The sequence below is a fragment of the Cheilinus undulatus genome, linkage group 7 (genome assembly GCF_018320785.1).
Source record: "Cheilinus undulatus linkage group 7, ASM1832078v1, whole genome shotgun sequence".
Classification (NCBI taxonomy): Eukaryota; Metazoa; Chordata; class Actinopteri; order Labriformes; family Labridae; genus Cheilinus; species Cheilinus undulatus.
This window is the reverse complement of record NC_054871.1, coordinates 47,792,721-47,819,614: the sequence shown is the minus strand read 5'-3', so window position 1 is coordinate 47,819,614 and position 26,894 is coordinate 47,792,721. Positions and strand designations below refer to the sequence as shown.

Here is a 26,894-nt window from a genome sequence, read left to right as displayed (position 1 = left end):
ATTGTATCTTGTGAAGTGACTCGGTTATTTTGCATGTCATGTCTTTGCCAACTTCACCATCCTCTGTTTGTATACAAATGCACGTTGTTTATAAGGGTAAGGAAACAACCCTATGTTTTTATGACAGTGCAGCTGCACTCAGACACCATGCTGGGCTCCATAGAGCACCAAAACAAAATCCTACATATTGGTGCTTTAAGAGATTTTTTTGTTGAATCGTCTCACTCACAATCACACGGACAGAGGACCTGGTAACAAGCACCACAAATAATCCCATCTGCTTTGTCCCAGCGGTACGCTCTGGCTCTTTATTGACAGTGACCAAAATATCCCGAGCTGTGTGTCTGTGAAAGCATGAAGGGAGCCCCAGCAGAGAGACAAACATACCACACCCTTTCATTCTGCTGTGGACGGGGTATTATAAGGCAACCCTCTGGCTCTAAACAACCCACAAATGCTAGATTTATACCTGCTGACCTTGGTGAATTCAACATTTGGAGTGCTTGTGATTATACAACAGTCTCTAGTTGACTGTGTATTTGTGTGTAACCAGTCAGTAGCCGCAGCCATTTGTCTTTTACTTGCCAGGTGCTGCCAACTCAAAGTGGTCTATTTAGATCCTGACTTAACCAAGCTATTTTTGTTCAGGCCTAGCTGGGCTTTTTAAGTGGCCTGCTCAGTACTGGCATGTGGGATCTATCAAGTGAGGGCCAGAGTGTCTAATGCCCTCTCTTTTTGTGCCCCCTTGCAGTGCACTCCACAGCACTGTCATGTTTAATTTTCATGATTTCCTCCCCTCTTCCGGCCGTCACACATCGGAGCCCCAGAGGTTTCCATCACGAGTAGGTCGATTGGCAGGAGCCCAGGGTTTCGTTGTGGTGCTTTTGATGGTCAGCGGACTGTGGCCTGGACTTGTAGAAGAGCTGCAGAGTTGTTTAGTGGACAGATTCTACAAAGAAAGAGCTAGAAGATCCACAAAACGGCTGGGTGAAATGTTTGTGGCCCTCATCTAATTCGAGGTGTTTTGCATGGGTATGGTTTAGTCTGGAGCTGGGCAATATAAGAATTTAAGATATATGGTGGGTGGAAAAGTGGGTGGAACCGGAGAAGACTGAGGTAAACCCTTGCTCCTTGCCAGTTCAACCCACTTTTCCAAATGTTGCCTATTCATTTGTGCAAGTTAGACCTCTCTCTCTCTCTCTCGAATGGTCACACATGAGAGAAATATTATGAGTGTTGAAAAAAGTTCAACGTAACATTGGACAAATTCACATCTATATGACCAACGCTCCAAAGACAATGTCTGGGAAGGGCAGAACCTTTCCAGAAAAAATGAAGTGAAGTAAAGGCTGATTGGTGAAGGTTTTGTCTGTCATTGCAGGCCAATCGGAGCAACAAAACATGGAACATAGTAGGTGTGCATTGCCTTGGTGGGGTAAACTACAAATGCCAGTTTGACAGGCGTGTCAAGGCTTGTTTAATAAACAAAGGATGTATAGTTCTGATACAGGTGACGCTATAGCTGCATACAAACCCATCTCTTACCAGCAACCATTGTTTACAAGCTTGCAGTCGCTTCAACTGTACCCTGCCTCTTTCTCCTTAAAACAAACTCCTTAAAGCCACCTCCTCCTTAAGAGAAATCATGACCCAAATTAAAAAAAAAGCCTTAATTTATTTCATGAATGTTGGTTAATCAGTATTCTTGGCTACCATTACACCATGAAGACAAAAGAACACTCCAAAAATGTTGATATTTGGACCCTAAATAGATAAACTTTATGAACAAAGAGACAGGACAAAACAAACATAGTAGAAAAGCACATCATTACAGAAGGATTTGCATGCATGCAGCTTGTTTACTCCATTTTCCTGAGATAGCATGGAAGTTTAATAATTTTCTAAGAATTTCCTTGTTTTCTTGAGTAAACCATATTTATTTCCCAAAGAAAGGAAGATAAATAGGTAGAAATGCACTAAATTTTACTTAATCATGAGAAAACCTAACAAAAATACATGTATAAAATTACTATGTGTCCACTTAGAGCTGGAGTTTTTGTCACTTTTTCACTGGCACACATTTGCGATCCACTAGAAGGAGCTTCGCAACCCACTTTTGGGCCCTGATCCACCAGTTTAGAACTGCTGCCTTAAATGACACTGACTGGTTCAGCCATTCTCCGACTGGAAATAAGCGGATCAGCTTGAAGCTTTGCAAGTTGGTGACATCTCTTAATTTGTGTTCTTTGATACCACCGGTTATTAGAACTAGAGCCCTGAGTAGAACCCTTTTCTCTATCCTCGTCCTGCTGGATTTCTGACCATTACCGCCCACTCACACACACTGCAGCGTGTGCCATCCACTCCTGCTTGCACCCACAACAGGTGTGTCAAACTGAGCACTCATCCCACATGGATTCTGACAATCAATATTAAATTTTCAGAATAACTGATGGTGCATTTGATTAAAGGCAATATTGATATTTTCACTGAAGCAGTGAAGTTCCCTCTATGAAAACCAAGGAAAAAATACGAAAACAACCATATAGAGGTGAAATTGTTTCCTGATCTCTGGAAAGTCTGTGCATCATAAATACTGCAGCACACTTCCATCAGCTCTCTCAGACAGTAGGCAAATCTTTACTCTACGAACCCTGTGCCATTACCATCCTCACCACTATTGCTTGATTTAATAAGGCCTGGAAAGATAGTTTTTCTCCAAATAGCTGCATTTGAGCTTAGCGTCTCTGTGCACCGGTGCGTAAAGGCAGTGATAAGCCAACAACACAATAAGGGGAGTATTACAGCCTGAGCATTTAAACTGCATCACATGGCCCACCTGCCATGGGCCATACAGAGACAGGTATGGAGTACCAATCTGATACCAGTGTAAACTTTCTGGACAGACTGTGCTGTGTAAAGCTGGCACATTATTTTAGCCCTACAGTGAACTTAGAAAAAGGCTCAATAAGAGTTGTATTGTACAGCCTCTGTGTGACACTTGAAGTTGTTTTACTTGCTAATTATTATGAGTTTTGCTGATAAATATGACAATAACAATTAGGGGTGGGAATCACTAGTGGCCCCATGATACAATATTATCATGATACTTGGGTCATGATTCGATATTATTGTGATTTTAAACATTTTGCAATACAGTGAATACTGCGATACCATATATTGCGATATATTGTAATCTATACCATTTTTCAACTGTTTAGCGTTAGTCTTGCCCTCATGTTTGTCATATTTCCAAAGTATTTAATTTTTTTGTAGCATTTCTTGCAAACCTCACATGTGATGCTGCTCTCATTCGTGTCCTGCTTGCATTCCTAATGTCCTTCCCCTGGTGCTGCCATGTTTGTTGTACTAACTTTCTCCTGCTCTATAACCGTCACCTCTGCCGACCTGACTGGACAAACCGTTATCCAAGCAATTGATTTTATTTTTCCATTATCATAGACTTCAGTTTGTATTGGCAATTAATTTGAAACAAATCAATACTTGGTGGATGAGACGATACGATAAATCACCAGACAAAATATCGCGATACTATGCTGTATTGATTTTTCTCCCACCCCTAATAACAATGACACAGAAGGCAAATTTACATGACCTTAGCATTCAGGCTAGTGGCAATAAAAGACTAAAAATGTATTTAAAAAAATGGATTGAAAAACGTTCCATGTTTGATCTACTAGTGTTGATTCAATCTTTGAAGGCCCTGAAAAGTAACCCAATTGCCAGGCTTTCTAGAAGTGCTTTTGCAAAGGCCATGAAGGCATGGCATCAGTGTAACAGCACAGCGACTGTTTCAAGACTTTTTTACAGTTTAGGACTTGTATTTTTTGTTGCTGTGGTATCAGACAGATTTCAGTCTGCTCTGATTTTTACTTAATTCATGTCAAAGTTTATAAATCTTGTAGTGTGATTACTATGTTTTGTTTCCATGCTGAAAAACAAATCCAGACATTGTGTGTCGTCATTCGGCTGAAAAATATTCACATATGATTTCTGGTCCAGCCCCAGTTTTAAGGAGAGAACATAGAGATGTTTAAGCGACCACGGGAATCGTATGAATGTGTTCAGTGTGGGAAGTAATGAAGAAGTTTTTGTCTTTTAAATGACTCTTAAATGTATAATTTCTGTCTTTCTGTCTTTCTGTCTTGTGTGGAATTTGGCAGTTCGGGGGCCGCTCCCTCCCTCTCAACCCCGCCGTTCAGTCCGAGCATTGTGTGTGTGTGTGTGTGAGTGTGTGACTCAGAGTGGCAGTCCTGGTGTGAGAGTGTCAGCCGCTCAGTGTGTGTCATGCTGTCAGGAGGAGAAGCTCAGCGTGCTATCTCTGATCAAGGAAATCTTTTCTGACTTTGCTTTAACTGAGAAGGAGCTGCAGGAAGATCAGGTAAGACGCTAGAGGAATGATGAAGCTTGGAGAAGTCAGTGTGATGAAAGTTAAAGGGATAAATATTCAGCTGATATTTAGCCTTTTGCTACAGAATGATTGATTCAAAGATAGAGGCAGAGTCAGGGGATTTTCAGGATGGGTGTTCAGTCATGTGGTTGACACTGAGTTGAACTTGGTCTGGGATTCAGGGCTTAACTTGTAAATTTGTGGTTTTTACTTTACTTTACATGTCAGGTTCTTCTCTGAATCATCAGCTCATAGACTGAATGAGATCCCTGTTTATAGAGGATGACTCTGCTAGTAGGCTCCCTTGTTCTCATTAGCAAAAGGACAAAATCTCGTGAAAAAAGGATATTGACTTACTTTGACTGTATGACAAAATAACTAAATGTTGTGGTCATAACTGTATGTGTGATTGTGTGTGTGCTTGTGTGTGTGTGGGGGTGTGTGTGTGTGAACGTGTAAGCATGTCAGGGGCATCCCATTTAGTGCCGAGGTGTGTGCATTTGTAGCTCAGCTGCTGCTTTTGTCTGTCACTATTTTAGTCCAGTCTCTCTCTCTCTCTCTCTCTCTCTCTCTCACGCTCTCTCTCTCACTCACTCACTCACTCACTCACTCACTCACTCACTCACTCACTCACTCACTCACACACACACACACACACACACTCTTCAGTAGTCTTCACTCAATTGACTATATCCTTCCTTCACTTTGAGATAAAGTTGAGTTTTTATGAATAAAGGGTTAAGATTGAAGGACTGTTACTATATATGACTCTAAATAATATTTGTTATTAGCACTGGACACTAAAACCTGCACTTTGACGATAACAAAAATGTCTTCAGCCAGAGGCTCCAAACATAGATGACTGGTACAGTGTATTTTTTATGAAATCTGTGTGATGGAATGAATCACCTTCCACTGCAGCTTCAGAAGAACAAATTTCAAATGTTCACGACAAAATAGAAAACCCCTACAGTGCATTCAGAAAGCAGTCAGACCCCCTTCACTCTTTCTGTTTTATGTTGCAGTCTGATGCTACAGTCGAGAAAATTCCTCTTTATTCTCTTTCATCCACACTCAGTACCCCATCATGAAGAAAAGAAAAAAGAATTTTAGACATTTCTGCAAATTCACTGAGAATAAATCTGAAATATTACATTGACATAAGTATTCAGACCCTTGGCAGAAACACTTGATATTCAGCTCAGGTGCATCCTATTGCTCTCAATCTTTGCTGAGATGTTTCTACATCTTGATTGGAGTCCACCTGTGGTAAATGAAATTGCTTGATCATGATTTGGAAAGGCACACACCTTGCAGTTGACAATGCATGTCAGAGCAAAAACCAAGCCAGGAGGTCAAAGGAACTGCCTGTAAATTTTACAAGAAAGACCACTTGGCTTTCACGTGGAGTTTTTTGCAGACTCCAAGTGAGCTTAAGCCCAGATCAGTGGAGGGCTGCTTTGATGGTTGTCCTTTTGGAACTTTGTCCTGTCTCCACACAGGATCTCTGGAGCTCACTCAGAATGACCATCAGGTTCTTGGTCACCTCTCCTACTAAGCCCCTTCTCGCATTATTGCTCAGTTTGGCTGGGTGACCAGCTCTTGGAAGATTCCTGGTTTTGTCAGACTTCTTCCATTTGAGAATTATGGAGGCCACTGTGCTCTTGGGAACCTTCCTTTTTTTTTTGTAGCCGTCCCCAGATGTGTGCCTGTCAACAATCCTGTCTCTGAGCTCTGCAGGCAGTTCCTCTAACCTCCTGGCTTGGTTTTTGCTCTGATATGCATTGTCAGCTAAGAGGCCTTCTATAGAGAGGTGCATGCCTTTCCAAATCATGTCCAATCAGTTTGATTTACCACAGCTGAATCAAGGTGTACAGAAATGGGAGGAACCTGAGCTAAATTACAATTTTTTTTGCAACAAATCCTCATTTACTAAATATCACTGCATACATGTAGTTTTTCGCTAGTCTAATCATCTATCAAACATGTGTTTGACAACACTTGATATCATATCATCCCAATTACTTCACGTTCAGTTGCTACAATTCCAGTGAAAATAAAGATTATAGAAGCAGTTTGTTAAGTCTTAACTGTCTTTGTTTTTATACTTCATAATTCTTTTATTTTAAAAACATTTTAAATGATTAAAACAGGCTGAAATTAAAAGCTGCATCAGTTTAAACTATTTCTCATCCTCTATCAGGGATTTATCAAACACCTTAAAGAAATGTGCTTGTCAATAACAAGTTTGCTTAAATGCAGGATATTTTAGTCATTTTGTGGTTCCGTGTGTGGTTGTGGTCTGACAGTGGATACACACACATCTGAGATGTTGTTCATTTAGCAGTGATTGTGTATGCAACTAAATATATCTCTTTTGATGAGTGAAAAAGTGCTCTATGGCTGAATTAGTTCTTAAGTTAACTACTGCAGTGTATAATGGGCTGTTACGTTACTTATGCCTGATTGTTCCTGATTGATGAGACCTGCAGCCAACAGCTGATAGATGAGCGACAGAACAAGAAAGGTTGAGGCAGGAGTCAAAGTTAAAGAAGGAAGTCTCCTCATCACTTTACCAGTCGTTTCTGCGTGTACATATGCACTATCTTCTCCCTGTGATTACGCAGTTATTTAGCAACAGATGATATTATTTCACAGATGATTAATTTTCCTAACCCGATACCATGCGATTTGAACGAGCAGCTCAGTGAAGGGGGATGTCAGTGGCGATTCAGACTGGTGAGGGAGGATCAGCTGTGCTCCGTTTCTCTACTAACTGCCACACAAACGATTTTAAAGTGTCTGAAGCAAGATCAAAGCGCTGCCATCTTCAGCTAGACTGCTTCACAGACTAGCGGCAATTGAAGTACTGAAGCCTCTCAATCTCACCAGTCATTTTTCACAGCAACAAGAAATCTTGTGATGTTTTCAAATCCCTAATTAAAGGACTTTCCCCTGTATTTTACAATTAGAAAGACACTCCAGGTTCTAACTTGTTTGTTTGTAGTTGTTTTTTTGTGTGTATTTCTTTACTTCTCTCATTGTTATGTACTTCACTTCGTAACCATATTTTAAGAAATATTGTTACATTATTTAAAAAATCAATAATGCTTCAGCTTTTTACCCATAAGATTTACTTTACAAGCTTTTCATGCTTGGGCTTTTTCTTTATTCATTGAGGATGACAGTGGAAAGTCAGAAACAGGGATGAAGAGTGGGGAATAATGTGTGAAAGGAGCCACAGCCCAGTCGAAATAACCGCCAGACCATCATTACCCACACTGATGAAATCGGCAGGGGGTTATGTAAAGGGTTCCATATCTTTGTTTGTTTGTTTGTTTGTATGTGTACAAGATAACTCGAGAACCGAAAGTCGGATCTTCACCAAACTTTCAGGGAATATTGGGATAGTGACAGGGAAGAATCAATTAGATTTTGGTGATGATCCGCGCACCCGTTCGGTTTTTCTTGGACTTCGAAATTTTGAACACCATAGTAATCAATGGGAGTGTAAGTTCCTCGGTGGCGCTGCTTAGGCGTGGGTCTGCCGCCTCAGATGGCCATTCTCGTTTGAACCTGTAGTGTGTCATGTAATGTGACTTTGCATCTCAAGCTAATTCACATCATTTAAGTCAAATCAAGCTGCTCTTGCAACCTTCCTCCACCTCAGCTCCTCTTTTATTCTGCGTCTGACTTGATCAATGTCATTCTGTTGTCAGTGATGCCTGTTCAGCTCTGGGTTTTTGCTGCTCCCTGAAAGAACTACTATTTAGGCATACTTAATTACTAAGCATATCTTAATCTACATTATAAACTTTCATATATCTCACCTTGTGGATATTAAAGTCAACCCAATATCCTTATATATTTCTCTCTGCGGCCCTCAGTGGAAAAAGTTTAGACATAAAGTATGCCATGATGATGCAGTCTGAATATTGGCCTTCTCAGCCACACTAAGCTCTGCTCACCCGCACTACATCACTGATCATTGTCTGTTGATGGTCAACATTAAGGGGCCTTTACTGTGCCTCGCTCCCTCCTTCTTGGTTAAAATTCCTCAGCAAAACATCTCCATTGCTTCTGGTCAGAGCCATGGCTGTCATCTGCAGCTGTCCACTGTCCGGAACATTCCACCGACCTCTGACCTGTGATCCTGTCTCCCCACATTAACAGAGCTCCATCATCAGATGCCTCTGCTGCTTTATTAAGCCGGATTCCTGCATGTATCATCTTTGATAGAGACAGTTGTGGTTGGATGGGTTTATAAGCACGTAGCAGAACACTTTGACTTTACTATGTCACAAAAGTGGAATGTTAATATTTCCTGTTCTCTTGGTGACAATGTTTAAACAACTGATGTAATCTGATAGAACTTGGACATCAAATTTAAAGTAACTTGACTTTAAGCAGTCAAACTGATGGATTAAGGCTGGATGAGTCTGTTATTCGGCCACTTGGGGGCAAAAATGCTTTGTTTAAAGGAAGATACAGAAGCCCTAAGAGAACATCTATATATTTCATCATGCTCAGTTTTCCATCAATTTTTCAAAAGTTAAATATCTTAGATTTCCCATGATGATGGGTTCATTTATTTGCTCATGATCTCAGAGAATTAACCAGTAACCACAGAAACTAACATAATCTCAAGACAGCAACATGAAAAAGTCAAAGCCTTAAGGAAACTTACAGAATTAAAGAAAACAGATGTACTACTGCTTACTGCTCCCTTAGCAACATAAACCTTTGTTCTATCAGAGTGTGTTCTGTTGGTTCTTATCAACTCCATATTGATCAACCCTCTCTTTATATGAATATCTTAAAAGCTCCAAAAGCTTTTCAAGAGTAAAATGTGTTTTAACAATTGCTGTAAAATGATTTAAATTTATTTTATTAAATGACAGGCTTTGTGATTAATTAATTGTGATTAATAACATATGAGTTGGATGGATGTTTTAACCCATATTTCACTTTTCTTTAGTCCTGGATGATTAAAAGAAGCTGACTGTGGCTGTCTCTCTCCAGGAAGCCACAGTTTAATCCCTCCTCTCTGGTAACATGTGATGCTAAAGATTGGTAAAGTATCTGATGATAGACACTGACTATTCCTGCCAAGTCTTTCACAGTAAAATCCCCAAATGCTAATCATCATTGAAGCCTTTTATTTTAAAGAGCAACAACAGGAAACGGAGTGTTTTTCAACAACTTTCTAACACAAAGACAGTTACATGTAGGTATCCTTTATCTAACAGGGGTTGCTACACGTAAATAGCTGCACAAAGATATTATCTTTCATTTAACAGGAATATCTACATGTAGATAGCCTTTATTTAACAGGGATATCTACATGTAGATATCCTTTATTTAACAGGGATTGCTACACATAGGTGTCCTTTATTCAACCAAGATAGCTCTGTGTAGAATGTCTTTATTTAATAGGTATAGCTACCTGTAGATATCCTTTATTTAACAAGGAAAGCTAGGTGTAGAACTCTTTTATTTAATAGGTATAGCTATGCATAGATATCCTTTATTTCACAGGGGTAACTATGCATAGAAATCCTTTATTTAACAGGGATAGCTACACATAGAATATCCTTTATTTAATAGGCATATCTACATGTAGATACCCTGTTAAATAAAGGATTTTTAATTATATCAGAGTGCCTGTGATTTTCAGTTTTTGCTATCCATTATACCATGGACTTTATTTACAAGTATTCTGGCAAGTCATTGTTCCTTCTTTTTGCATCAGAAAATGAGATCTAAGAAATACCTGAAGTGTTAAATACAGGTTGAGAAAATAAAACTGAGACTTTTGTTATCTTATCTGTCAGCAGCATTAAATAAAACCGATTCCTCCATTCAGGTTGTAACATTTTTTTAATTTGAGATGATAGTATTTCTTGTGATTGGACGTGGCTTTGGCCCATTCAACTGACCCACCCAGCAGATATTACTGCTCCATGTTTTCATGAGTTTGGAGTTGCATTTCATAAAGTTAGCGATGTTTTTCATGACTGAAATTTGGCCTGTTGGTTCATAACAGAGTGGCCTGTCATACAACAAACCTAAATTACAGATTCTTTAATCACTTTACTGAGATCTTCATTAAATTATCAGCATGTTATTTCCAACAGTAGTTCATAATAGAAGTCACCGCTTTTTATGCTTAATGCTTCAAATTCTCCCATGAGTGAAGCTTAGACGGTTGTCCCATTAAAGCTATTTTCTAAGTTTATGCAGCTCCTCTCTATTTTCTACCTTTTTATACAGCTCTTTCTATTTTGGCATGTTTAATTGTCCCCCTTTACGTGATGAGGATTATATTTAACTGGTAAATGTTGTATTCAGTTGTGCCAGTATTTGGGTTACTGCATACCTGGAGAGGTAAATGATGCATTATGTGGTATTATGGAAAATTACTGAACCAAAAGGGGCTGTGATGGAAATAAACATTTTGCAGCTTTAGTGAGTTTGTGCTTTTAAACTTCCCTGAGCCTCTTAGAGCTGCGTTTATCATTGCTTTCAGTCGGCCTGCGTGGGAAAGAGGGAACCCAATATGCTTCCCATCTTATGTTTGGATGAATTAGAAGACTTTTTCTGTCGAGGATAATAAAACCAACATTGCTGCTTGCTATAAAGTTTGGGCAGTTTCAGTTGACCTCTATTGTAGTTTGTAATTAGGGATAAAGACAGCCTTGGTGCCGCTCTTCTTGTCCAGTTGCTCTTTGGTTGCCTTCTGTGGTCAGAAGCCTCGAAACTGAACACCAACAGCAAACTTGGGAGTTAAAACATAGACAAACACGGGTCAGGAAGTTTACATCTTGTCTACCCATTTGTTATAGGCCATATTGAATATTTAATTGACCTGTGGGTGTGCTTTTCTCCAGCTTGTCACTCCTACACCTTTTGAAGGTCATTTTTTGTGATTGAACCCTCCTCCTGTCTTTTTCTCTTTACTCTGGCCTCCTCTACTCGTTTGGGTTTGTGGTGAAACTGAGCCTTGCTCCATGAAATTTTCCATCAACAGCAGCAAATAACAACAGGGTCAGACGAGGAGACGCACTCTGAGGCAAAGGCAGCATGCTGAATGTCTGTCTCTTCTACTTCTGATTGTGAAAAAGTTTGTGTGGGTAGGGAGCCCCATAAAATACAACAGGAATCGCCTTCTGATGATTTTGCATGCATCATCTGGCTTCAATTGTCTTAACCGAGCTGTGCAAACTGTTCTCTCACATGCTCCTTTTATTCAGAGTGCTGATGACAGGCCGGCTGATTGTGAGGGGAGGATGTTTAGTCACCGTCTTGGCTGTGAGCCTTTAAGGGTGGGAGATGAATGAAGAGGTGAGGCGTTACTCTAACGCCTATTGATATTAAGCTTTTTAGCATGCATACTCTGCATACTTACAATTTATAATGGTATTGTGTTAAAAGGAAATGGGTGGTAAGCTAAATTCTGCCAAGAAATTTGTACCTTCACTCATTTTTTTCTGAAAGTGTTGAGTGACTGCTTTTCTAACACACCCAGCTTTCCTTTCAATGTGACTACTGATTGTTCAAGTGTTTGTAAAGACAGTTTGACATAAATGTCTAGAAAATTTCTGGCAGATTGCCTCTGATATCATCCTCACAGCCAGTGTGGCAGATACAGCTGATAGTTTTCAGCTAAACATCAACCAGGATGCACAAAAACTACCCACAACATACAAGTACATCTCAAAAAATAAGAACATCATGAAGAAGTTAATTTAGCCTGTGATTTAATTTATGAAGTGGAACTTCCATGTATTCAAGACCCATCATTACAAAGTGAAATATTTCAGACTTTTTTCTTTTATTCGTGATGACTGTGGCTTACAGCTAAAAATCAAAGATCAACTATCTCAGAATATTAGAAAATCACAAAACGTCAGTCCAAAATAAGGATTTATAATACAGAAATGTTGACTTGGAAAGTTCTGCTCATTACTACATCTATGTGTCAGGGCATGCAGTCAATCAAACCTGGTCCTGCTGGGGTGTTATGAAGCCCAGGTTGCTCTGGGCAGCCTTCATCTCATCTGTATTGTTTAGACTGGTGTCTCTAACTTCCTTTTTGACCAAGGTTATAATAGTTTGGGATTTTTCATTAGTTTCTATTTTTACTTCGTTTTCACTTTCTGTGTTTAATTTCAGTTTAATTTTTATTAGTTTTGACTGCTGGTTTGTTAGTTTAGTTTTTATTTTGCAAAAATGCTCCGTTTTAGTTTAGTTTTTGTTAGTTTTAGTGTTAGTTTTAGTTTTTTTGGATACATGTCAGGGCTGAGTGAGTGTCATACATTTTTAAAAACATATTTAAACAGGCCACTCTTAACTTATCATTATTTATTTAATGATGATGTTTGAATGTAGCTCCAGACATAAAACTACCACTGTGTGAAGTCTTCACCAATCAGATCAGGCAGTTTTACACTCGCCAGACTTGGGTGTAGGTGCCAGTCAGTATAGTTGTGTTAAAGACTAATCCTAGGGATATTTTGTCTCCATTTTTTTTTAAATTTTAGTTATTTTTTTAAGCACACTATGCAGTTTTAGGTTTTTTTTTGTAAAGCTTAGTTTTTATTTAGTTTCAGTTAACTAAATTGTTTTTTCTTAATTTTAGTTTTAGTTATTTAGTTAGTTTTAGTTAACTATAATAACCTTGCTTTTGACAATTCCCCAGAGATTCTCTTTGGGGTTTAAGTCAGACCAGTTGGCTGACCAATCAAACACAGCAACACCATGGTCAGGAAACCGGGTTCTGCTAGTTTTGACTTCACTGTGGGCAGGTGCCAAATCCAGCTGGAAAAGGAAAGCAGAATCTCCATGAATCTTCTCAGCAGATGGAAGCATGAAGTGCTCAAAAACCTCCAGGGAGACTGCTGACAGTGTTGACTCTGGACTTGATAAAGACAAGTGGACCAACAGCAACAGATGACATGTCACCCCAAACCATTACTGTCCCTGGAGACTGAAAACACTGAACCTAAGCACCCTGGATTTTGTGCTTCTCTGATCCTCCTTCAGATTCTGGGACCTTGATTTCCAAATGAAACTCAAAATTCTCCTTAGCCCACGTGAGAAGCTCATAACATCTGTGGTTCAGGATTGGCTTTGCACTAACAACACGTAACTTATAGCCCATTTCCTGGACCCGTCTGTGTGGTGGTCCTGGATCCACTGACTCCAGCCTTAATCCAGTCCTTGTGAAGCTTCCCTAAGTTCTTAGATCTGCTTTGTTTGACAATTCTCTGAAGGCTGAGCTCATCCCTGTTGAGTGTGCTTTTTTTCTTTCCACACTCTTCCCTTTAGTCAACTTTACACAAATACTTTAATACAGCCTCTGAGAACAGCCTGCCCTTTCAGCAGTGACCTTCTGTGGCTTACCCTCATTGTGGAGGGTGTTCATGATTGTCTTCTGTCTTCTGGACAAGAGTCAAGTCAGCAGTCTTCCCCATGATTGTGGTTGAGTGAACCAAAATTAATATTGGCAAAAATGAGTTTGATCTTCATATCACATATAAAATACTTGAGATTTAATGCTCATATTTTGTCAAATCAAAGTAGACCATATCTTATTGGACATATTAAAAGTATCAAGATTATGTCAGATATCATTGGCTGTTCAATAAAACTGCTGAGGAATAGACGTATCACTGCACACATAATTGAAGTTACATCATTTTATTTGAATGCAGATTGAAGGTACTGGATTGGATGTATGACTGACTAATTGTACTTTATTTATACGCTGTGCACACAAAGATCCCAGCCCTCCTGGGGTGATAAGATACCTGAGATGTTGCTTTAATATTCCAACAATTTTGTTCTTTACAAGTCATCACAAAGTTTTATCTTCCTTTTCCGGCTCGGTAATTTAAAAAGAACACTCTGCCTTTTTTTCTCAGCCCTGCGGATACAATCTGCAACATTAAAAAGTTCCTTTTCCAAAACACAACTGAAGTCATTTAAAATTCTACAACCAGAAATAAAACAACAATAGTGGGGGACACGTTCCTTTAAAGCACATCCCTAAGGTCATCATAAATGGGGTTGTAAAACAGAAAATTAATCTCATTTCTTCAAACTCGCAACAAACAAACTGTCCTCCTCTGGAATGCTGTACCTGAAAATCTCTAAAGGTAGAGGTGAGGTTTCTGTGAGTAACTGTGCACATTATGATCTTTGTATTGGTTACATTGTACTCAGCATAGGATTCTATACTCTACATCAGTGTTACTCAACCCTGCTCAACCAAAGAGCCAAATTGTTGAAAAATACCTTTGCAAAAGCCATAATCTAAGACGTGAAAAGTGGCAAAAAAGGGTTAAAGTGGCAAAAAAATTGGTGAAAAGGGGCAAAATAGGTACAAGATGGCAAAAACTGGTTTAAAAAGAATCGTAACTGGGGAGAAAAGTGGCAAACGGTGGTAGCGAGTGGCAAAAATGGATGAGAACTGACAAAAAAATGAGTCACAGGTGGCAAAATGTTGGAAAAAATGAGTGAAAAGTGACTAAAATGGGCAAAAATGTGGCAAAAAAATGGGCAAACGTGGGAAAGAAAAGTAGCATGTAATGGCCAAAAGCAGCTCTAATGGGCAAAAAAGAGGCAAAAACTGGTGGGAAAGGGCAAAAATTGGACAAAAGTAGCAAAGAAAGGTGAAAAGTGGCAACAAGAAGTGGCACAAATGGGCTAAACGCAGCAAAAATAGATTAAAAGTGGCAAAAAAAAAAAAAAACATCAAAAGGGGCAAGCAATAAAAATATACAGACAAAAAAATAAAATAATAATGATAATCGATAATTTAGTTTGAAAATTGAAGCTTACCATGTAAGTGTGGGACTGAACTGATTAATGTGACTTGCGATGGATAATTTCTGAGGTCAAAATTTACCTTTTTTAAGGTTTTCTGGGGGAATAATATTTCAAATTAAGAAGTTTAAGAGCCACAAATCATCACAAAAGAACCACATGCGACTCAGGAGCCACGTGTTGAGTATCACTGCTGTATCACTTTTTTGTTTTGGTATCAAAAGACTATTTTTCAGAAATCTTCATGTGCTCTGATCGCTTTGTGCTGCGAGCCACAGAACAACATTCCGGAGAGAGACAGAAATTCTAACCATTTAAGTACAAAAAGGGCTGAAAAAAACTGTATGGGCAGATTTCTGTGTCAGTATTGAGTAAAACCACATTATGCAAACCGCTTCACCAATCAACCTTCAGGAAATGACTCAGAAAAAGAAATTTGCCCAAAATTGCCCAAATACACCAAAGTTTGTTGTGCGTTTTTCCTTTGCCAGCTGAACTGTACGTGACTCAACAGAGTCTTGCCCCCCCCTAGAGAAAACACTGGAGCTGTTTAGGCCTCCAGCATCATGTTAAGCTCATTCCACAGAAACAGAGAGAGGATTAAATAAACATTACCGTCTGTCTCTAAATGAGCTCACTCAGTCATTATGCTTAATGGTAGATCATTAAGCTTGATTAATGCTGGCTTTTATTGTTGTGCTTGTTTGTTGGGAATGGTTTGTGCTTCCTACATTATGCTTTGTTCTGTGCCTCCTGAAGCCGTGCCCAAACAAATTTACATTTCAGATCCACAGGAGACAGCTTGTGTGTAATTCACCTAAAAGAGCCGAGTAGATCTCTTTGCTATAACCAGAATGGAAAACTAGTTTAGACATTTAATTAAAGAAATGCTACCGCCAGTGCCTGAATTACAACTCTGATTTTCTGTTTATTACAGATGCTTCCATGAAGAAGTTAAATGCTCAGTTAGTTTTGTTAACTGGACTAGTGTCACTGTCCCAGTATGCAACCAACTGGGGAGAATGGATTCACTGACAACAAGTTTGTTAGACTCTGCTACACTAGTAGAGAATATACCCTGTTAAAGGTCACCTATTTTACTCCTTTAAGACAAGTTTATTTCGGGCTCAGAAGTCCCCAAAACATGCCTGTGAAGTTTGTTGCTGATAAAAACAATCCAGTATTGCATTTTTGCCCTCTGTTTCAGCCCTGCTTAGAACGAGCTGTTTTTGTGTTTGTGGCTTTAAATGTTAATTAGCTGTCTGACTTCGACTCTCTCAGGAAATGGATGTGGCTCTCCTGATCTTCCTCAACTGGCAGCTAGGAGGAGGCCAACCAGACCTGGGGGCAGTGCTTACTCCCCACATGACATGGGATTGTAGAATTGTAGGATTATCTCCGTTTTATTATTCTGAAGGCAGTCGACAATGCAACTTTTGCTGTGCTCATTATTATTGCTGTAAGACTTCCAGGTCAAAAACAGTAATGGAGGCTGTGGAGCATGCACAGAATACCTAGTCTGGTTGGGTTTGATTGAGGCTTGTACATGCAGGGGTTAATTGATCTCAAACAGTCTAAATTTGTTAGTCCAACTTTGAGAAATTTGTCTTAGAATGAGTCAGACTGTCAATCTCACATGTATTAAACTAGCTGATTAGCCAGCTAAATGGGTCCTTTGTAGTCCGCACCAAAATTACTAGTCAGTTAAACTAACTAGAGCCCTGCACAGGTCACTTGATTGTTTCATGGCACCAGTTTCAAACCAGTATACCCAAGAGGTCCCCGGAGAGGTATCAAGGACAGCTGGACAGACAGACTGACATGATGCCAATACTAGTATTATGATTTTCCAAAATATTTTACCAGTTCCGGCCCTCAATTCCTTTCAAATGCCTTGCTTTAACAATAACACAGCCAACCCCCCATTAGTTACAGTTGTAGCCATGCTTAATGGCTTCTGCCTTGCTGTCACAATGCTCCATTGTTAACAACACAAACTGATATGATCTCATAGGAAGAGCACAGTTTAGCACTATTTACAAAATGGGGATATTTGTACGTAGGCTGTGTCAGGTTATACTCATATTTAAACAAAGCATTAAGTGATGACAGTTAGCACAGTGGATGCTAACCTGCAATGAGGATCCAAGGCTGGTGGTGCTAACACCGCTAACATTACCCACACTTTGCAAAGCAACCTAACATTCTTTAGTGCCAAAGTGTCTTATCTTAGCATGCAGCTTTTTTCTGGGTGTTTTACTTGACTTTAGATGAGTTTACAAAACAGATTTATTATTTGGATGTGAAATTGTTCAGTAGCATCTGCATGTAAATGCATTGACTGGCTCTAAAATTGAGGCTATCCTGCTAAAAAAACGAATCCTATGCTGTTAGCTGATCTTTGATTTCCTCCAACAGCTTTAACATGTCCTGCTATTATTTCAATGATGTCATAGGTTACAGAAAAAACTATCTGTGAGGCTGCTAAACATGGCCTATACAGTTTCTTTAATTTACAGTGATTTGTATTGTATATTCAACATTAAACTTTCAGCATATGGCCTCCAGATTCATCATAGACAATTTGATTTATGCTCTGATTGAATAAAAAGAAAGTATTGAGCTTTAATCAACAAAGGAACCTGGTTTTCCAAAGAAAATCCCAAGCTGACACAGCAGTCACCTAGAATCACCCAGACAAGTTGACTGAAATCCAGAAAAATAGATTTCAAAACCACACAGCCATATTGGTTTGCTCAAACAATCATCTTTTTATACTTCAGATGCAGCTGCTGTCAGTTTTGTATCAAAGAGTTGGCCTGTTTCATATAACATGGTCCTATTACACAGGATGTCCCATCCTTTCTCTGTCTGGATCCAGTGTTTGATGCACAGATAACTGCACGGATGAAAGAAGTGTGGCAGATAAATTTGGCCTCGAGGGGTGACACTAAAGGATGAGGTCTCTCTGCTCGTGCCTTAAACAACTCTTCATAACTGTCATGTAGTAATCTGTTTCCTATCATTTAACACACTTGTGGATCTGGAATACAGTGAGTTTGGTTTCCATTGTTTCGCATCATAGACTGAAAAAACAGGAAGTACTCAAAAGAGTCTATTGTGCTATCAGATTAGAATAGAGGCCCCAATGTTCAATACACTGCAGTTTAAGAAAACACATATGTGGACAAAACACAAGCAAATCACAAAAACATAATCATGACTGAAAAATCAAAGTTAGCGCTCCCTTCGCCTTGCACCAGCACCACTTTCAACCTTATAGCCCACCACCACCTAGACTCTGTAAAACATTGATGTCTTGGTACAACACTCATTAGTTTCTGAAGCAGAGTTTTAAAACCCATTGATTCAAGATCCGTGTGCCCTACATTATGTGCCCTGCAACATGCCATATTGGAGACTCTGACTTGCTCTGACTCTAGGTCAGCCAGGTCACAGTCAAAGAGGTGAAGCTGAGGCAGGCAGGCCTTAGGCCTCCTGGCAAACAGCTGCAATGTGCACATTTCTCTGTCAAATAAGCAACTTATTCAACTATGCCAAATTTTAGCTTGAATATAGTCAAACAGCTCTTTATTTTACATTTATTTTTGGGCCTTTTTGTGGCTTTATTAGAAAGAGGAGGACAGTGGATAGACCCGGAAACAGATCCGAACCTGGGCTGTCCACCTATATGGTGCGCACCTTAAACCACTCGACCATCTGCACACCCCAGACGGTTCCTTTTTTTTTTTTTTTTTTTTTTTTTTTAAATCATTGCCCTAATGTCTACCAATAAACCTATTGGGCTACTAAGTGGTAATCCTTAATGCTATGTGTCCTTAAACAAACCATAATGGGTACTGGAATTGGTTTAGATATCTGATTGCTCAGACTGCATACAGAGGGGGTTTGTGATACCTTCCTTCAGAATAGATTGGTTTTGTGGATCCAGCACTTACTGGCATGCATTAAAGACCACCTTGTAAGATATCGTGATGTTTATTATTTGGGTAGTAACAAAAGGCATGACTTTATTTATGCCTTTGTTGTGTTGATGGGAATTGTGTTGTTTTTTAAGAGATCTGGTCTTTTTGGCTCAGCTCAGTTAAAAGAGCCCATCTTTCTTTACCGAATGGCTCTTCATTTGGTACCATTTTGCATTTATTATGTTGAACGATGTCTCGTGACTCTCTCATAACTTGTCGTCTTGAGTTAAGTTGTCATTTTAATTTTTACGAGTATCCCACATGATTTAATTGTTAAATATCCCCTGGACCTTTAAAAGACAACATGAGGGAGAAAAGCTGTTAAAGAGGCACCACTAGCTTCTTAGACATTCATTCCCAACAACAGCTGCTTCACTGCACATAGCATGTAGGGATACCAAGCCACAGTTATGGGGCTTTTCCACTTTGACTTTTGGCCGTGCCAATCCAAAACCAAGCCATACTGATTTACTTCATCAGTTTGGCTGCCCCGGGCTATTGCTAGCCAGAATGGTCCTGCTCTGAGACAGGGCCTAAGCCTACCCATCCCGCCTATAAGCATGGCACAGTGACATCACAGTGGTTCCTTATTATCCGGGGGACACCTTACAGACGCGTTTGAGTAGCAACCACTGCACCAAACTTTAAAATGCCTCAGGACAACAGCATGGACAGGCATGATGTGAATGGCCCGCAAAACACACACTACACTCAAACGGGTCATTAGGTTGTGGTGGGAAAACACCATGCCGAGTCAAACCAAGTAGAGCCAAGCTGCTCAACGTAAAGGAAAAGCCCCATAAGAGAGCCACAGAAATGATGCTTGGGCTGTTGTGTGCATAGCAAGCGAGCAAGAGAGTTCCAGTATGAAGTCATCACTGTTAATGCAAAGTATGGACGCCCATACTAAAGTGCATTCACTTTATATCTAAACGCCCTAACAGTTCATTCATCCTTGAAGATGCATTGTCTAATAACTCCTCTCTTTCCATTATTTAAAGTAACATTTCAACATGGGTGTGAATGGACTTTATTGGCTTTTGCAACCAGACTCTAGCGCACACTTGCAGTTGCAGTTGCCTCTGTTTTCTTACATAACAGTATCCTGAGCTCTCAGGGCCACTGTAGTTTTGGTGCTGCTCCACCTGTCACTGCTCCTGATAAATAGCTCCGTCTCAACAATGACAGAGCGTATAATTTTTCCTGTCTGCCTCGGCCTGACTCACACTCACTCACCTCCTCTTGTCATTCTCATATTCACTTTCCCTGTCTGAATGTCTGCTCCCTCTCTGTGAGGTGTGAATCCTAAAGAATGAAGTGTTGTCTGGGTGTTTTTGGCTGATGGATTGCTTTCTGGAAGATAAGTTAGTTTTCTGTTTGACTGACACACCAGAGTGTTAAAAATCCTGTAATGGCTGTTCAGCAGGATGTCGGGAATTTTAATGCAGCTCTCTGAGATTGCTGAATGTCCTCAGGTCAGCGCTCTGGGTGAGCAGAGCAGCTGTTCTTCCTGCATTTTGGGAATTCCTGCCCCTCCTCCTGTTGATGGAGAGGTCGGGGGTGAACAAGACTACAGTATAAGAGCACTCTTTTAATAGAAAGGTGACGGCTGTACAGTGTCAGCCCATTCTCACTCTGACGTTGTTAAATTCAGCATCTTTGTCAGGGGACCAACACTTCTAATTTTGACACTGTAGGTTCTGCTTTTCATTTTCTGGACAACATTCTCTGTCTTACAGAGACTAATATTATACGTTACTTGCATATATGATCAGGAATACAGTAAATACAAACTATTTTTGTAATAAACCAGTGTAAGAACAATGCACCAATGGCTATAGCTATTTTTGGCTATTTTTTCTTTTTCAGTAATAGGTGTTCTGGTAAAATATCCCAGTAGTAATGGCAATGACATAAAGTTATATCAGAGCAGGGTTAACTAAACATTATGAGGTGCAAATAATAAGAGGAGTGTCGGGGAGTCCTGAAGTGAATTTTGAGGGGTTGTCACACAGACAGACAAGAAACTCTCATGAATGTGTTTATTCAAAGATACAGGAAAAGGGAGTTGTGACTTGTTGGTCAAACAGCATGTGTCCGAGACAAATTTCCCCATTAGAACAGAAAGTTGCAATGCACCACAACGCATAATAATGCAACACAATATTACAGTACTACCTTGCAACAGTTTTGTGGTTTCAACCATATTTTCTATTGTGCTTTAGAACAGTGGCTCTCAATGTGGGGATCTAGAGCCCCTTTAAAGGAACCCTAAATGATCAGACAAGTCCATCTTGTTGGATAGATATTTGTATCTCTCAAATGTATATTGAACTGAAAATCTCACTAGATATCTGCATTTTGAGAAAATTTGAGTTTATAAACTCACCAGGAGGCCACCATGTTTTGGTCCGCGCTGGCGCTGTGATGTCACAGTTCCACAGCGCTCCCCACTATTCTTATGCAGTAACCGCTGTTTCAGACTGGCAGCCAGTGTTAGAGCTGCATCTTAGAGACGCTGCATGTCTCACACATGGAGAATTTTAAAATTTGAGGTCTCTTCCATTTTTTATTTACATCATGAGCGATTATCTGTCCACCTAGACAGGAAAATGATAAATACAGAGCCATATTTACCTTCTTTTAACAAATATTTATCTCCACATTGGTAAAATATGTTTGAAATCCGTTTCTTGATGAACCAGATAAAGGCCACGAGCTAAAATGCATCTGTTTAATAAAGTTGTTCCCCAAACTTCTACTATTTATGAAGCTTCCTTTTCCTACATGGTTCAGGTAAAGGTTAACACATTATGAAAGCACTTCCAGTTTGCGCTTTTCAAAGTAAAAGTCCACTTTAGCATTTCTTTAGAGAATCTCCCTTTGCATGTACATGCTGCTTTTATTTTCGCTGCGTAACTGTCACGTCACAGCGCCAGCGCGGACCAAAACATGGCGGTCCCCTGGTGAATTTATAAGCTCAAATTTACTCAAAATGCAGATATCTAGTGAGTTTTTCAGTTCAATATACATTTGAGAGATACAAATATCTCATATCTCTGCATTTAGATTGTCTCCGGTGAGGCACTGGAGATACCAGAAGCTCAAAACAAGAGTCAATAGTAACAGCAAAATAAGATGTTGGTAGAGATGATTTAACAAATTTGTCAAGGGCACAGCACAAACTCAGCTCTGCTACTTATCAAGAGTTCATTTGCAAAAGCAGCTCATGTTTTCCTTTTAATTTTATAAACTTTTTTCTTATTGATTACTTTAGGTAATATCAGCCAAAAAATCACCCATTTAGTTGTGTCATATTTATTAAGCTGATCAACTCAACTTCTGTCTGATCAGTATCACCAGTAATACACATTACAAAAAAAAAAATACATAAAGAGCATTTACCTGTTTGTAAATAAACTCTTCCTTTATATGTTGATAGTTTTATTGTTTTTTTTTTTTTTCCATTGTGTATTTTATGGGGAGGAAATGCTGTGGTGCATATGCTGCACCTTGTGTCCATCCATGTTGGTATGTACAGCATGAATATACAAGTGCAAGTGTGTGTTTAGGTTTTGTTATGGATTGTGATTTTTGTTTGACTTAAACGTTGCATATATAACCTTGCAAGCAGATGATTTGCCCATTTCCTTGTTTCTCACTGGTGAATCCATCTTGCAAAGCTCCCATCTGAACCGTTTGGGCCTGGTTGGAAAGTGACAGGACCTATCAGTGATGAGGGGCAGTACTTTCAGGCACGGCGGAGTCGTGACGTAAGCAAGCAGCAACAAGACGCAGGTGCAATTATGGCAGAAGAGATTAGCGTGTTTGCTGCTAAAGCGCCAGTTTTATCAGAACTTGACAACATTTCTTCGTTAAAAGAAGAACAAAGAACAGCAGTGAGTTGTTTTCTTTTCAAAAATGACAAAAGTCGTGTACTGACATGTCTACACTTGCCATAGTTATTCCTCAGTAGCTGCACACGTGCACCTCGGTCGTGGCTATGTCATGTGTTTTGTTGCTCTGATTGGCCCATAAAGATGTGACAGACAGAACGTTCATCCAATCACCATCCATGTTTTTTCAAATCCTCTGCCTTTTCCCAAATGTTCAGTATTGAAGGTTGGCTTGTATATATACATCAATAACAAATATTTACAAGAAAATATCCCAAAATGATTAGAATGCTTTAAAATTTGACTTATTTATGGATGTTGACTGTTTTATTTTGAAAGTCTATAAGGACGTTGCATATTTGTCATTGTTAATTTAGCTCCAGAGACGTAAACATGCCAGACCGTCATTTGGTACAAAGATAGATATTTGTTATCTTGAAGACTACAGACCTCTGGAGAACTCTGTGATATTGTGGTATCAGGAGTGTTATCTTCATTTGATGTGTCATAATGCTCTTTAGAGAGGGGAGAGGATATGACCACAGCTAAAAGCAAAAGCAAAAGCATCCTATAAATCCTGACATTTGAGGCCAGCTCTGGTGTGTTTGTAGGATGTGGCTGATGTGACCCTTGCTGTTTGATCGTGTATTCGATGTGGTCAAACAGCACTGGGGGATTCTCCTTTAATCATAAGAGAAATGAGACAGAAGAAGCTGGTGGTGTTATAAACTTTCTCATCCCTCCTGGGTCTTGGTCTGGGGAACAAAGTTGGAGTTAGCAGACCTCAGGGAGGGGGCACATGTCCTAGGCGCCTGCCCAGACACACACACCTCTGATTGGAAGGAGGGAAAAGGGTGTTTCTGCTTCCCGTAACACGGCGTCTCGTCAGTGCCTCAGGCTGGCTGATTTTTGGCAGATATGGAAACCCAGACGTGCCCCCGGGCTGTGTGAACGTGTGAATGAGTACTCATTGATGTAAGTGAAGTTGGCAGCCCTCCATCATATTTGGCAAAGGTGTATTTAAGAGTTTTGGCTCATAGTCATCTCATAAGATTTTATTGACATGTATTTCAGTAATGATTCCAGCTGCGTGCGGTCTATAATTTCAGGGCTCACCCTTATCAGAATACTCATGTCTCTTGGCAAGAGGAGAGATTTAGCTAAGAAAGGGTTAAATTATATGACCCAAATTTAAGATCCCATTTACAGTAAAGCTCTTGATTTCTGAGGACTGGATTCATAATAATAGTCATTTTTGGTAGGAATGTTTTTCTAAGAGCTGGCCAGACAGTATTTTTTTACTAAAAGTAAGAATTACATATTTAAGAAAAACAATGTTGAGTTTCTCAGTTGAAAAGATCAAAAATACCCCCTTTCCCAGTCAACCAGCACTAAACTAAAACGCCTATCCACCAACAACATTATAAAGTGGGTTAAAAGAGTTATTTAAGGGTATGTTACTCAGATTTCTCTCTTTAGTATTTTTAGTTGATTGATTAATATCTTTATTTGGAACATGCCAACAAAACAAGAAAAATAGTTGACAAAAAAATGAACACAGTAGAGCTAAAAATGATAATAAAAGGATCCTTTACAAAGTATCAGCTTCCATAGCTAGCATGAAACAAATGGTACATGTTTGAAAATGTAAGATGATACTTTAGATAGATAGCTATATAGTTTATTGTCATTGCATTGCAAACACAATGACATTTCGTTTGGCAGTCTCCTCTGTAGCCGCAAACGCAGTCGTCCAAACAGTGGTTCAAAATTTGCAGCCTCATGTTGTCCATCCAACTGGCGAGGGAGCAGGCACCCGTGAAAAGGAAGCTCAGTATGACAGGTTTGTGTGGGGCCACTCTTAGCCTAGCCTGCAGCCTGGCTCGTTTGCCCTGCCTTTGCCTTCTCGCACAACGCCATCTCTGCCTCCTCCTCACCTGGCTGTAGGTGTCGTGCTGCCTCCACGTCCTCCTTTCAGTCTCTGAGTGCCCCGTTCTCCAGATTATCTCTGTCAGGAAAGATGCAAGTTGTGTGGGCTTGCTTTTGCAGTAGTCAAAGAAGCAGTCTCCTATACACAGAATATCAGTTCTGGTATGAGTGTAGGGCTTTGTTTTAATGCTAGTGATGGAGTGCCGGGCCATTGCATCAGTATGCACCAATGCCATGCTACCTCAATAGGTAGCATTCAGTAGTCTCCTGTTGATCAGGCGGTGTTAGTGGCTGTTGTTGCCAGCTTTTTTTTTTTTTTTTTTTTAATATTTACTTTTGGGCTTTTCATGCCTTTATTACATACAGGAGGACAGTGAATAGAATTGGAAACGGGAGCAAGAGTGGGGAGAGACAAAGGGCCATGGGCCAGATTCAAACATGGGCTGCCCGCATACATGGGTAGCTTCTTAGACCGCTAGGCTATGTGTGCACCCCAGTTGTTAGCTTTTAAGTTTTTACTTTGTTTGAGTTCATTTTTGAAACTGTTCCACAAATCCATGCCACAGATATCTCTACACTTTTTTTTTTTCAGATTTTATTTCAATTTCTTTATTTATAGAGGAAGGACAGTAGATAGACTCGGATACAGGGAAGAGAGTGGGGAGAGAAATGCGGTAAAGGGCCACAGGTCAGTTTGAACCTAGACTGCCTGTGTACATGGGTAGCGCCTTAAACCACTCAAACATCTGCTCGCCCAGATATTTCTACACTTACTCTTCATTGTTGCTCCAGCATTAAGTTTCTTAAGGTTAAGATTTCCCCTTAAATTATGAAAAACTGTTTTTTAATACTGGTTGGGGGTAATTTATTTTTGCTTTATACATTATTTATGCTGAACTCAACCAGATCTACTAACACTAACGGCACAATATTGGTATCAGCAAGTATTCCTGTAAAAGTTGATTGTTTGTATCAGCTGATATACCAACCATAGCAACAGAATGAGTTGTGGGTCAAATCTAGTACATGATAGGCCTGGTGCTTTTTGTGTGGAGAAATATACCTGTTTTAGAAAAGCCACAATTCTAAATGTAATATTAAACTGTTTGGTATTGGGACCATTGAGTAATACGCTCATATGAGTTGTGGTGTTTTCAGTCTTACATATTCTGTTACATTATACAGTTTTTAAATGGCTCTGTTTGTGCCTGTTGGTGTGTATGCTTTGAGAGAAAACTTATATATGTGAATAAACACTCAGTCCAAGGTCTGAAATTAACATCAGTCAAATGCCATATGCAGGTAGATTTTCTATTGGGTGGTTAATTATTTAAGTTCTTAAAAAACAACAACGGAAATTTCACTTGCCTAAAAATGTTTTAGTCTTCTCTTTTATTTAAGACTTTGTTACAGCAGATCCTAGTTTATTTGTTGACGATTCTAAAGAAATAATGGTTTTCTTCTTTTATGACCAGGTGGTTCTGTGAAGGCCGAGAGCTGCACACCTCTCCTGACATACAGATCTGGAGGGATGGTGACTTGCACACGCTGGTGATTGCTGAAGCCTTTGAGGACGACACCGGACGATACACCTGCGTGGCTTCCAACAGTCTGGGAGCAGATAACACCTCCGCTGAGGTTTACATTGAAGGTAAGAGATTCTTTTTTGATTTTTTTTTAAAGATTGTTTCATGGGCATTTTACATTTATTTGATAGGATAGCTGAGGACGGACTGGAAACATGTTGAGAGAAAGCAGGTGAAGACAGACCTATAGCTTCTGCCTATGGGTGCCTGCTCTACACACAGAGCTACACTGGCGCTCCTCTTTTTGTTTTTTTTT

At 39.6% G+C, this 26,894-nt stretch overlaps 1 protein-coding gene across 4 annotated transcripts in view; it reads left to right on the top strand.

Moving 5' to 3' along the window:
• palld (palladin, cytoskeletal associated protein) overlaps positions 1-26,894 on the top strand; it is a 143,043-nt gene that overhangs the window by 42,908 nt on the left and 73,241 nt on the right. For 3 of the 4 annotated variants that reach the window (XM_041791859.1, XM_041791857.1, XM_041791858.1), the window contains exon 6: positions 26,528-26,703. In XM_041791859.1, coding sequence (XP_041647793.1) covers positions 26,528-26,703 — 176 coding nt within the window. Of the gene's footprint in view, positions 1-4,277; positions 4,403-26,527; positions 26,704-26,894 lie in introns of those variants that run through there. The other variant, XM_041791860.1, reaches the window with a different exon arrangement.